Source organism: Calliphora vicina, chromosome 3 (assembly GCF_958450345.1).
Source record: "Calliphora vicina chromosome 3, idCalVici1.1, whole genome shotgun sequence".
Taxonomy (NCBI): Eukaryota; Metazoa; Arthropoda; class Insecta; order Diptera; family Calliphoridae; genus Calliphora; species Calliphora vicina.
Window position 1 is genome coordinate 54,349,022 of NC_088782.1, and position 14,314 is coordinate 54,363,335.

Sequence of the window (14,314 nt, forward strand, 5' to 3'; positions counted from 1 at the left end):
TAAATTTGATTGTCGTAAATTGGCGCAAAGCGATTTAGTGGCAATAATTGTCGCATTTCAGTCACACGATTGTTCTAGTTTACGGCAACTCAGAGAAACAGCTATTGTGCTAGATGTTAAATTTTGTTTTGTTTACATAAATGTAAAACCAATCTATTTTTGAAAAAAATATTTGTTAAATAAAAAAAGAAAATTGCGTCGGCCTTAATTATCATATAAAAAAATTAATAAAGAAATGTTAAAAGATGCATGTGGGTCAGAGAGTGGCTCACAAAAACAATATTTCATTTACAAAAATTAATATTGGCGCTAATTGTCTTCTTTGATTGCCGCACTAGAACACAATAAATATTGGTGTATTTTTAACTTTTTTATTGGTGCATGTTGCCTATCAAGCATTCACATGATTGCCGTACCAGGGTTGCATTTGATTGGGCCAAATAAGCACAATATTGTTGTGGTTTGACATATGAGCCAATAAGTTGTGAAATCACACGATTGACGTATAAAATAGACCAATAATTGGTGCATTGCGGCAATCGTGTGATTCTACCTTAAGAATCATTTTTCAACCTCAAAGCTTTTTTGTCAACTGAGTAGCTGTTGCCAAAACCGAAAAAGTTCATCAATATAATGAAATCATTCTGTCAGCTAATATTTCTTCATAGCAATCAATTTAAATATAATAACTTCATGGAGAAAATGTAAAGAAATTTCCGAAATTTACCGACACAAATGTCCAAGGTACTCCCAGGAAAATGCGTTCTACTACCAGCAAAACTAAAAGGGGTATATTAATTTTGTAACACATCGAAATTGATCCACAAAACTATATATATTTTGGGCCCTTATAAAATACTAAGACCTATCTCTGTGCATCTCTTGAGCGCACAAAAGAGCATAGTGCGAAGGACTTAGGGGGATGAAATCTCCCCTAAATATTTTTCTGAATTGTTTGGTACTGAAAATGGGAAAAATCTGTCGGTTTAGGACAAAATGTTTTGAATTGCTCATCTTTTGAGGACAAGAACAAATCCAACCAATTTTGTGTACTCTGTTCCAAAGTGAAGAGTATCCCAGAAAGAACGATCTGCATCGATCGAAACAAATAGTAGTCGGATGTGACAGCGTCTGTTCTATAATGTGGGTGAGGCAAAACTTCCTAACCACTTCAATCTAAATATATTTTAACATGTGTCCTAGCATTGTCAGGATGGAATATTACGGTTTCATGCCTGGCCGTATATTCTTAATGTTTTTCGGCCAATGCTCGCTTCAAACGAATCAGTTGCGTTAAGTATAGGCCCCCTGTGATGGTCTGGCCAGACTTCAGCAGTTAATAATATATAGGACTGTTTTATTTCCACCTAATACAGAGAAATACTTTAGCGCCATGGATATTTCGCTTTGGGTCGAATCGCCTGGTTGGAAGGGCTACACATAAGATCTCTTACACAGAGAAAACAGATTCGGCTCTAGCAACAGAAAGTCAGTTGATAAAGAAGAATTTCGCTTAAAGCATCCAAACTTTTGTTACCCCTTCTAAAATTTTGTAGCCACAACTGTAAAATTCGGTTACCGAGGTAGAATCATTCGATTGTCAACAAATTTGGTTGCTGCTACTGTGTACGCTTAGGGTTATTGTAATGGATACATTTTTCATTGCCAGTAATGATTTGGTGCAAAAATTATTTTCTTTTATAGCGTTCCAGACATACAAAATCGTCTTTCAAGGTATATCAGCTTCAATTCGCATGGTACCCAATTTCCCTGATTTTGGATAAATCCTGCTGCTCACAAACCTTTTGAAATTGCTGTGTGAGTTGTTCCCAATGATTTTGCAAGCTCTTGTTGAATTTGCAAACAATCCGCGTAAAGTAAAGCCATCAATTCTTGGTCTTCAAACATTTTTTGGCTGGCCAGGGCGATCATTGTTTTCCATGTCAAAATCACCACTTCTGAACATCTCTCAAAACATCTCTCGCTCGTTTAAACCACGAAACACATTCACAATAAGCATCGGTGTGCTTCAGAGGGACTTTTTTTCAAATTAAAAAAGTAAAGCAAAACTTCCCGCATATGACGCTTTGTTGGTACAAAATTCGACATTTTCGAAACAAAAAAAAACTTTATTGTTACAATATAATGTTCAATAACTAAGTGAAAATAAATGACAGATATCTATGCTTCAAAATGACATATACGATATTAAAAACAAAAACCGCGTTCAGAGGATACGCCATCTATTGTAAATCCCGCATTTTTAAGTCATACACCCAATACAAATTTAAAACAAGTAAGAGTACTATATTCGGCCCTGCCGAATCTTAAATACACACCACCTAATTATGATGGTATAACAACTGAAATAATATAACAATTGTTAGAAAGACTAGTTTGCGAAGAAGATATTTTATTTCAAATGTACAACAAATTTTATCTAATTCTGCAATTTATAATTGAAATTCCTATTAGAACAATTTTTATACTTAATAATTAGTTATGACGTTTGGATCAACATTTTTCCCTTTTAACCTCAAGTGAAGAAATAGAGTATAAACAAGTAAGAGAGCTACATTCGGCTGTGCCGAATCTTATATACCCTCCACCAATTTATACTTTAAAATAAATTTTTTTAAATATTTTTAGGTAAACAAAAAATTTTTTTTTTCGAAATAGTTTTTTAATTTTTTTTAAAAAGTTTTTTTCAAATTTTTTTAAAAAAAATTTTTTTTGGAAAAACAATTTTATGACAAAAAAAATTTTTTGATGAAAAAAAAATTCGGGTCAAAAAATATTTTTCCCGATTTTTACCCATTGTAGGTCCAACTTACTATAGCCTTATCTACATCGTTACAAATGTCTTTGAAGTATCTATCATTAGATATCCATATTGTCTATATTAATGTCTTAGTAATCCAGATATAGGTCAAAAATCGAGGTTGTCTTGGTTTTTTCCTCATATCTCAGCCATTTGTGGACCGATTTTGCTGATTTTAAATAGCAAAATTCTCGAAAGCATGTCTGACAGAATTATTGAAGATTTGGATCCCGAAGATATCTGGGGTCTTCAGAAAATTGATTTCAACAGACAGACGGACATGGCTTAATCGACTCCGCTATCTATAAGCATCCAGAATATATATACTTTATAGGGTCGGAAATGAAAAATGAAGAAATTACAAACGGAATGACAAACTTATATATACCCTTCTCACGAAGGTGAAGGGTATAAAAAGGGTATACAAATATATTTATACAAATTTCAAAATATTTGGTTGTGGGACATATGTGGGAGCTATGACCTATTATGATTCGATTGTCATAAAATATTTTTACGTGATATTTATGTATTTATATGAGAGCTGTGGCCGATTATGGACCAATATTCACAAAATTCAGTATTATGATTTTTGAATACAAATTACTGATCTGTGTACTATTTTGGTTTAATATATGGATGCTATGACCTATTATGGTCCTAAGTATTTAAGAGCTACTTTTGAAGAATTTCATATAAACAACGCTATTAACAAGAGTGGACCTTATATGGGAGCTATGCCGAATTATGTACCAATATTTAAAAAATCTTGTAGTACGATTCTTGGATACAAATTACTGATCGGTGTAAAATTTTGGTTCAGTATAGATTTTTGTGCAGGTTAATGTGTTTTCCTGAAGTGATTCTTATATGAAGGCTATTACCAATTATGGACCTATCATCGTAACATTTGGTACATCGATTTTTGTTTATATTGAACAAATTTTGGTGAAATTTTGTTTTGATATTGATATTTTTTAGATATTTATGTAGGTGATTGTGTTTTTCGGAAGTGTTCCTTATATGGGAGCTATAACCAATTATCGGCCGATCTTCATAGAATTAGGTGCAGCGATTTTGGTATAAATGGGGATTATTTATGTCGAATTTCAACTTGATACCGACATTTATAAGAGATTTATGCTTATTTAAGTGATTTTCGGAAGTGTACTTTATATGGGGGCTATGGTCAAATATGGGCCGATGATGATTTTCACCAGAGTTACTCCTTTTATCATAAAAGTAACGAGTGCAAAATTTTATGATATTATTGGCAATATATTTCAAAAAATTTCCAAATATATAAATTTTTTTTTGAGGTTGTCCCACATTTTAATTCATAACTTTGGTTGCACTGTACCGATTTCGCTGATTTTCAATACCAAACTGCTTAGGACTATAATAAACAATTTTCTTGCAACTCTACTAAGTTTGTTTGCGTATTTTGGACGTGAGCGTGTTTTACACAGACGGACAGACAGACGGACATGGCTCAATCGAATTTCATAAGGATCAATAATATATATACTTTGTTGGGTCTCAGATGAATATTTCTCAAAGTTACACACGGAATGACAAACTTATATATACCCTCATTCACCACTTATGGTGGTGGAGGGTAAAAATAATGAATAGCTTTGACTCCGGTGTTAAATGTGTTTCGACTTCAGTGAAACCTTCAGTTTTTATTTTCTTTGGATTGAGCAGTAATATTTTGCATTTGTTATACTAAAACATCCCAAGTGAGCTAACCTAAAAGACGGTTAGCAGCACTGGATTCAGCGTACTCGAATTAGTTTAACCCGCCGGGTGCCCCTCTTGACAGAAAAAGTGTCGATTTCGTGAACAGTGTTATTGTTAAAAAAAAAACAAACGGTGCAGCAGTAACATCACCGATATAACTCAAATGATAAGAGTTGAACTACTATATCAAGTTCATCAGTCCAAAACACTACTCCCCGAAATTCTCCAAATAATTTTGTCACAAAAAAATCACCCTACTGTAGGTGAATTATAAATGCTGATTTAATAGTTTAATGAACTTGTGAGAGGTTTTAGTGATATGTATTTGCTCACAATACAAATTCTGAATTGCGTAGCCCTTCCCCTTAGTCGACCTATACCATTTATTGCCACCTGATATTAATAATTCCTATACGTACACGATTTAATTATTAATATGTTCTCATTACTTATCTTTTCATTTAAGTGAAACGTCGTTCAAAGAGTGCACATGCTGGCAGAACAACATCGTCTTCAAATGAAAGCGATACCGAAACAGGCGCAGCACCCAGAAATACTCAAACAAAAACGATAACATTCAATTTAAAACAAAATAGTACTATCGAGTACGATAGACGTCAGTTCTTTGAACAGCCGCCACTAAATACACAAACAACATACACAACAGCCACAAGTGGCAATATGAATGTTCGTGGTGGCAGCAGCAGCCACAATATGGCAGCAGGCCTACAACACCACAATAATGTCATGTAAGTGCTTTTTTTAAAAATAGACTTTCATACGTACAATCACCAACACTTAAAATTCAATTATATTGATTCCCCTTTTTTATGCAGAGTACGTCCAACACCCAGAGTAGCTGCAACAGCAATGGCAACAGCATATTCAAAATTCACTTTACAAACTGTTAGCTTGCCAAAGCCTGAATTTGCTGTGGCCATTAGTATTAATGCTACCACACCTATAACAATACCAGCCAACAACTCATATGTATCAACGCAGGCATTGGGTGCGGGTACGCGTACCAGAGATCATTCATCAGGTCGTCAGCCATTGACGGTGGCACAGTCGCCTACACAGGCCGCACAGCGTATGGATGCCAAGCAGGCCAAACACATGACAAATAGCACAAGACGTACATTTAGTGGCAGTCGAGAGATTTCGGCAGATTCAGGCATAGCCAGTCTAGATATGGCATTGGATAGTTCCACATCGAGTGCTGGGTCAGTAAAACGCACTGGTTCACCCAAACGTAGCCGTAGTCGTCCAAGGAATTTGCAAATGGTGATGAATGGTCGCCATAGGTTTGAGGTTAAGGATTTAGATGATTCACTGTCCAGTGAAAGCAGCTCGATTGTAGAGCCTTTAGCTTTACCAAAGTTGCCGGCTGAAAATCAAACGGTACCCTTGCCCCTAAGTGGTTTGATACGCTCCAATACAGTTTTAAGTAGAGAATCGTACGAACTAAGGAATTCAGTTGCCAAACATAAGGAAAACTCTGATGAGGGTAGGTTTGAATATATCAGGACAAAAAACTTTAAAACTTATCAAAACCAATAAATATTTGCAGCTGATAACAAGCCTCAACATCAGTTGATTACCAATTTGATTAGCCGACAGCCATCGGAAGAGGATAGTGAATCTGTAGATGAGGAAAAATTACATTTGGATAGATCTGCCACTGAAAAGGGCCTCAAGGTTTGTTTTATTATTTAATTGGTTAAATTTTTGTTTAATAAGTTTTGTCCATAAAATTCCTAGGAACGTCAGTTTAAGGACATTAACACTTGCTCCAGTAAGACATCATCGCCCGGCAGCTCGGTTATATCTTCCTGGTGCAATGCAGGCGAATCATTGGCTGCAAATGATTTCAGCAATCTGAGTATCAGCAGTAGTGAAGACAGTAACAAGCAGGACAATAAGATGGAAGATAATCGTAAGGAAAATGAAAATAAACTTTCGTTTGACCTTAATGACGATGATTTGATTACTTTAAATACTGATGTACCAATTAGCACAATATGTAAGCAAAATCCCATTTTATATTCACTTTAAACATTCAAAATAATTGAATTTTATTCCATACTTAGCCTCACTCACTGAACCTGTACCGCTCAATATAAACGATGAAATTGACAATATTGCAAAATTAGACAACACTCTTGCTATATTCGAAAGCGATGCCGATAGTTTTGAACGTCCCAAGACACTTTGCAATAGCTTGAATGAATCGAAATTCGCTGAAATGGCTTTGGAGGGCAGTACTTTTCTGTTGGATGATGAGACTTCGCCCACAGATAGTTTGGTGAGCAGTACGGAGTCCGAGGAAGCAGCTTGTAAGCAAAAGAAACACAAAATGAATGAAGAACTGCAAGAGAAAGATATTGATGAGATTTCGCCGGAATTAGATTTGGCAAGTCCCTTATCGCCTGGCACGCCAACACATGCTTCACATTCCCTGTCACTTTCCGATTGTGGCAATTTGATAGACGACGAAATAGCCGATCAGCCAGCTCTATTGTTTAACCAAGAATCTCAAGATGGTGGCGGCGAAAGTGGTACATCTCGCAGAGATAGAACCGATACTCCCACACTAATGGAGAGTATGGGTTCGATGAGAGCCTCTATAAATAAATCACGCAGTGCTCTGCATCAGGCAATGGAATTAAGTTTACGCACACCTCTGTCTTTGCGCAAAGCTGTTATGGAAAGGGCCGAGTCATTGGACACTTTATCACCTTGTGAGTCCATCTGTTCGGATGATCTTATGATGGATTTTGATGTAGCCAGCAGTATGGATTCAATTGATAGGTGAGTCAATTTTTTAAATATCCATTTTGTAGTTTTGTTATTTAGAAAAAAAATTTTTGTTTTGTTAAAGATCTGCTTCGATTAAGAGTCGCAGTGGTTCTGATTTGAATAATATCGATGATAATGAGTTGTTTTCTGAATTCGATCGTAAGGGCAGTGATGTTATGAGGGAATTAAATTCTATTTTACGTACTCGCTCTCAAAAGAGTACTGACAAGGATATCACGTAAGTTGTATATTGTAATTGTATTTATGGCGAATTATAAAAAATAGTTCGTCATATTAATGATGAATTAATTGAATAGTAAATCATCAGGTCATCGAAGAACAACATAATATTATGTAATGAATTGCTCACTTTTTATATTGTTGGTATTTTACTTCGTTTCACTAAGTGATTTATAATAGTACTAGCAATAAAACAGAAATTAAAGAAAACTAATCTGATTTATACTGCTTATAAAACCGATAAACTATTTTTAATTAAAGAAGTCCTCTATCTTAATAAAGTTCACCCAATAAGTATTCCAGCTAATTATATATCGGCAATTCTATGTCATCGTACGTGACATTTGTACGCCTATAGAGTGGAATAGATTTTGCAAAAATAACAAAAATATCTGAAAAATAATTTGGTCTTTATGTTCCAATCAGAGGGTACTATATTGGAACATAAAAAATGTATAAAATGTAGAGCGAAATAAGACAATATCGTACGTGACATAAAACGGAAGTAATTTTGAGGTACATGCAGAAATATGTCTTTAAATTTCTTACTCTTAACCAAATATTTTTCCCTTACAATCCATCATATTTAAATAAAAACAATCTTTGAATGAATCTGTATTAAATAAAATTTAATATTGTACGTGACATACCGTACGTGAAAGATTTTTCTCTTATAGTAAAACAATATATATGCTGTAAATATATGTATACAAAAAATAAATAGAAAATATACATTCGGTTTCAATAGCAAAAAAAAAAACAATCAGAGTCAAATTCATTTCATACTACATGCTATTTGGGACCTTAGTTTTCGCCGCAATTGTATCCTAAAACATAACAATTAAATTAAATATAGTCACTTTAAACTATTATTTTTGCACTTTAAATGTTGTTATAAGTTCTAAATACTTTCACATAGTAACATGTGTTTCTCCTATTCAAATCTTCTTGAGAAAAAGTTTCAAGGGTTTTTATTTTTATACCCTTCACCTTCGTGAGAAGGGTATATATAAGTTTGTCATTCCGTTTGTAATTTCTACATTTTTCATTTCCGACCCTATAAAGTATATATATTCTGCATCCTTGTAGATAGCGGAGTCGATTAAGCCATGTCCGCCTGTCTGTCTGTCCGTCTGTCTGTTGAAATCAATTTTCTGAAGACCCCAGATATCTTCGGGATCCAAATCTTCAATAATTCTGTCAGACATGCTTTCGAGAAGTCTCCTATTTAAAATCAGCAAAATCGGTCCACAAATGGCTGAGATATGAGGAAAAAACCAAGACAACCTCGATTTTTGACCTATATCTGGATTACTAAGACATTAATACAGACAATATGGATATCTAATGATAGATATTTCAAAGACATTTGCAACGACGTATATAAGACCATAGTAAGTTGGACCTACAATGGGTCAAAATCGGAAAAAAAAAATTTAACCCGATTTTTTTTTTTCAAAAAAAAAAAATTAAAAAACAAAAAAAAATTTAAAATCGAAAAAATTTTTTTTCTAAAAAATTAAAAAAACAACTGGAAAAAAATTAAATTTTGTTTACCTAAAAATATTTAAAATTTTGAAGTATAATTTGGTGAAGATTCGACACAGCCGAATATAGCACTCTTACTTGTTTAAGTCGTGGTTGTAATTCTCGTGGAATTGCCTATATGTAATGATATAGGCTGCGATGTATGTAGTCAGAAATCTAAGAATAATTTTGTAATTTCATTTATCCAAAAATTACCAAAATAATTGCCGAAAATAGGTTTAGTATTATCTTTCAATTAAACCTAGTCAACTAGCGTGAATTATAAAAGAATTATCAAAATTTACGCAAGAAAACACAGTTTTCTTTAATATTGTTATATTTATGTATATTTAATTATAAAGTACACAGGATAGGATTATGTGTGGAATAACAAATTCATTGCTGGTAAATTCGTACTCTTTGATACCGTGAAATAACTCCAAATGAAATAAATACCAACAAAAATGAACAAATTCCCAAAAAATATAATAGGCGGCATCAATTGTGACGTCAAATGTTTACCTATTGGGAAAGAAACTGACACAGAATACTGGACAAAAAATTGGAATAAAATATTTTTTTAAATTTATATAATTAAAAATTCATTTATTACTATTAAATGTGAAAAGTGGACATAGCAGGTTTGCACAATCATCTAACGATAGCTTAGTGTGCAAACTTGTTAAGTACCTTTTCACAAATATTACGTTCTAAAGTTATTGGTTTTAATTAGTTTTGAAATCCGTTTAGCAGTTTTATTACTTATTAGGTATGATATATAATGTTAAGTGATCACTGTTTAGAAGTAGAGTGTTGGCGACTTATAGGTCCTTTCTTGGGATTTTCTATTACTTGTTTTATTTTTTTAGTGTATGTACTTATAACGTTTTTTAATTACTTTCATCATTTTAACTCATTTATTGAAGTTAAATTCTCATTTTTTAACACTAAAGTTGCTCTCAAAAGGCAATAGAGCAACTTGGACTCATAGATGAATAAATTTCAAAATGATTCAAAATTTATTTGAAAAAACTTATGATTTACGTTTTTTGCTTGAGTAAATAATTGAAACATTCTCGACGCTATTATATATTTAATAACGTAGTTACCCTCAATTCCATTTGACTGAGACAATAATTTCGCAATTTTGACAAAATAAAACGGACTTAACATTTACTATAGCACCACAATATGAAAACGAAAAACAAAAAAAAACGAAATAATTGTAAACTTTTTTTTAATTTTGTATCAAAAGCTCAATTTTAGCTTTTGCACACTTAGCTAACAATTAATAAACGTTTAAATGAATTTTCATCAAATTTGGTGGAAAAAATCTTGTATATGCATGATCCAAAACTGTGCAGAATTTAATAGAGTGATTAATTTATTAAAAAAAAATTGAAAATTTATTAAAACAAAAGTTGTTAGAACGATTTAGGTCATATAAAACTTGTTAAAGTAAAATTCAATATCAAGTCATTTTCTAAGGGGGACCCTGTATGGGGACTAGCTAAAAATGTGGGCCGATTTTAGCTATACTTTACAGTATAATTTAAGAGTACTAAGAACTAGTTTATGAACAATTTTATAAGGATTGCCGCCTAATCAACATATTTATGACCGCACAAACAGTATTCCGGGGGGACATTTCTATTGGGGCTGAAGCAAAATTAGACTGACTGGTCCCATTCATATAGATTTTTAGAACTAGAACCGGTAAATACCACCAAATAACCAACCACAATTTTATGAAAGTTATCCCCATTTTCTAAATCTGACAATTTTCATAAAAAAATTATATTAATTGGAAGTATATTGTTACGAAAAACGGTAACCAGAGATTGGAAATTGAGATTGATACGATATCAATTCTATAAAGTTTTCCACATAGTTATTTTTTTTGCAAAGACTTATTCTTAGAATTAGTTGTTGTTTGATACTACGATCTATAAAATACGTCCATTAAATGACTACCTATATGTAAGCTCTATAGTATTTCATCAAACATGACTTAATTCCAAATATTTATACCCTACATCACCATATTAGTCTAACACCCACCTTAAAGTATATAAAGATCGGTCCATTTTTAGTCACAGCTCTCATATAAGGCCTACTTGAGACAATCACTTCAACGACCATAAATCTCATAAATCTAAAAAAAATTTAACACAAATAAGTTTCATATTGAATGAAAATAAGCGAATTAATTTTATTGTGATGTGTTCGTGATTGGTCATTGCTCCTATATAACCCCCACATTCGAAAATCACTCACGAAAATAAATTATTGAAATTTGAAGAAAAGAAGGTTTTTGCTCATTTACTCAGTGTGTCATATGGTAGGGTTTGACCGAATATACTTTCTTAATTGTTTTATATTCTTACTTTATATTATGTACTTATATAAAATATTTTATGCCAGTCATTACTAAACTACTTCTATGTAATTTAGTTGATATATAGTAGTCAGTGAAAAGTAGGTTGTTTAGTAATTGCATTTGATTACCAAGTTTTACTTATTTATATTCAAGTCGGAAATATATATTATAATTATTTATTTACATCTATATATTTTATCTTAGCACAACGAATTTGAATTAAAATTTTATTTATATGGGGTAAATAAAGGTGAATCAAAAAAATGTTTGTGCAGTGAAAGGAGTTAGAAAACTTTCAAATTTTCCAATTGCAATTTAACAATTGTACTAACTTTTGGCAATACTAAATTGCCTTTCTAAAAGTTTATATGCACTTGTTTAGAAATAAAATCTTATGCAAACCTACAAAAAGTATGCTTGTAGAATAAAGTGTCCCGTGGAATAATTGTTTGTAATATTACCATTCAAAATGTGCATGCCAAGACTGAAAAAACAGAAAAGAATTTAAAAATTAGGTTAAAAAAAAATCCTACCAGAAATTCAAAATCACTTGTCCAATTCACAATCAATGTCGTTGTATGGCAAAAATATTTTTCATACTAATTTTCCGAAACAAAAACAAAACATTACTACAAAAAAAAATACGACGATACAACTCAAATATCAGTACAATTTGTCTATAAAAAGGCTCTGGAATTTTTTAGAATTTTTTCTCCAACATTTCAATTTTAATTAGTTGGGGTTAAAGTATTTAAAACTTTGGTCATGTGAATCAATTTCCGCTTCTATAAGAGAATTGTTTGTCAGTACTCAAGAAATAAATTATTGATTTAAATCAAATACGCACTGAGCTAAAAGCTCAGAATTGCAAAATGTTTGAAACAGTCTACGAAATCATATGAAAACTTTTTTAAATAGTGTTGAGGAAATCTTATTTAGAGAACTGAAGACCTTTTTCAAAAATTATTTTGGGATTTTGTTTGCATTTAACAATATAATTCCTACAACAGATTCAACAAAAAATGTTATTTGGAACACTCTAATGCTGAACATGGAAATGTGAACGACATACATATTTTAAGCCATTAACATGTTTGGCAATTGACTGCATGGCATTAAATTGATAAACAAAACTTAAAAAAAAGAAAAAAAGTTAAATAAATACAATTAGCCGGCCGGCAGGCTGGGTGGTTGGTTAAAACTATAGTCGTAGTTTCACGTACTTGCACTTGCTCGTATTAGTTTTTCCTTTTCTGGATTTTCTATTGGTTCGTTTATGCTGTATGCAGATGTGGTTTATTGCCGAAAAAAAAAAACTAATTCAATACCAAACTTTGTCTTTGTGGTTGCGGTTGTAATTGTAAGACCCCAAGGCATTTTAACTGCAGTCTACATACACTGAATGTTGGTTTATTATATGAACATGATGATGTAGACTCATTGATTGTCTTGTCTGTTGTATTTTTGGAAGTTTTCAACTGCAAAAAATTAAAAAAAAAAAAAAAATGGTGAAAGGTCAGTAGTTGTACGTTGTTTAGTTTGTATCTTTGGTAACCCAATATTTTATTTTATTTTGTTTTCCTTTTTTAACCGTTTTTTTAACATTTTGTTTTTTTCCTCAGTGATTTAATAGTTTAATTTTATTTGTTGTTTTGTTTTTGTGGTTTTCTTATAATTGATTACTTTTTTCTTTAGCTTTTTTGGTTATAAATGAATTCATGCTATCATTTTTGGTCTTCTCTTTTTTGGCTACGGAATTTTTATATTTTTATATTGTTATGTGGGAAGTTTTGTAAAGTAATTGTGAGAAATTGTATGAAAGGTTATAGTGGAATGACATGAAAAATATTTTACTTTTTTTGTTAGTAGTATTTTTTGGTAAAAGTAAATTAAGTATTGGTTATTTAGTTTTCAATGGAATGATAATGAGGGTAATGAAAATATTATAATGGTATTGCTGGTCGTTTATTTTTAACAATTCAACAATTGTTATAATTAACTGAGTTTATGAAGTGTTTTAAAATATGTGGAGTATTATTGAAAAATATTGAAGAAAACAATTTTACTTTAATTACAATAATAATATTACTTTACTTTACTTTAGTTACCCAGTAAAAAAATAATGTAAATGCCATATTGAAATTCATCCAGAAATAATAATCAAACAATGGAAAACCGAAATTTCATACCTTAAATAAAAATATCATGTTATTAAAATGTGTATACTGACACAATACGGCAATAAAAAACACAATTTATTTAAGTAGCTAATATATCTGATCAACACAAACTTCATCATCTTAGGTCCTTCACTATAGGCCCTATTGTATATTTAACAGACAGAAGGGACATAGCAAAAACGTCTTAGAATTTTATAAGGACTGAGTCCCCTAAAAAATAGATATAAGCATTATATACAAGTATTTTATATTATTAAAAACTCTATAACTTGAGGCCATATGATATTTTAATCAATGACTTGATAACTTTAGATTTATTTTCCTACTGATTTTAGTTAAAATACAAAAATTTCAAAAACGCGGTAAATATGTTCCAAAAATTTAGTTTTTTATAAAAAACGCTGCTCTTAGTTTACCTAGGGCCATCAAAAAATTATGTATTTTTTCAAAGCTTTTACTCTTTAGAAATTTTTGGATAAAACTAAATTTTTGTCAAAATTCTTCATGTTTAGTTATGGCTGAAGGAGCTCTGTTTCCGTGAATGAATTATACTTTACAATTTTATTGTATAAAATTTGTATCTGTTTCTTTTTATACACTTCACCTTCGTGAGAAGGGTATATA

At 31.6% G+C, this 14,314-nt stretch overlaps 1 protein-coding gene across 9 annotated transcripts in view; it reads left to right on the forward strand.

The window, feature by feature from the left end:
• The window catches only part of LOC135953351 (putative uncharacterized protein DDB_G0277255), a 195,807-nt gene that overhangs the window by 100,421 nt on the left and 81,072 nt on the right, over window positions 1-14,314 (forward strand). For all 9 annotated transcript variants that reach the window (XM_065503206.1, XM_065503209.1, XM_065503207.1 and 6 more), the window contains 6 exons: window positions 5,031-5,313; window positions 5,401-6,071; window positions 6,135-6,262; window positions 6,326-6,587; window positions 6,655-7,375; window positions 7,446-7,601. In XM_065503206.1, the coding sequence (XP_065359278.1) occupies window positions 5,031-5,313; window positions 5,401-6,071; window positions 6,135-6,262; window positions 6,326-6,587; window positions 6,655-7,375; window positions 7,446-7,601 (2,221 nt within the window). The remainder of the gene's footprint in view (window positions 1-5,030; window positions 5,314-5,400; window positions 6,072-6,134; window positions 6,263-6,325; window positions 6,588-6,654; window positions 7,376-7,445; window positions 7,602-14,314) is intronic.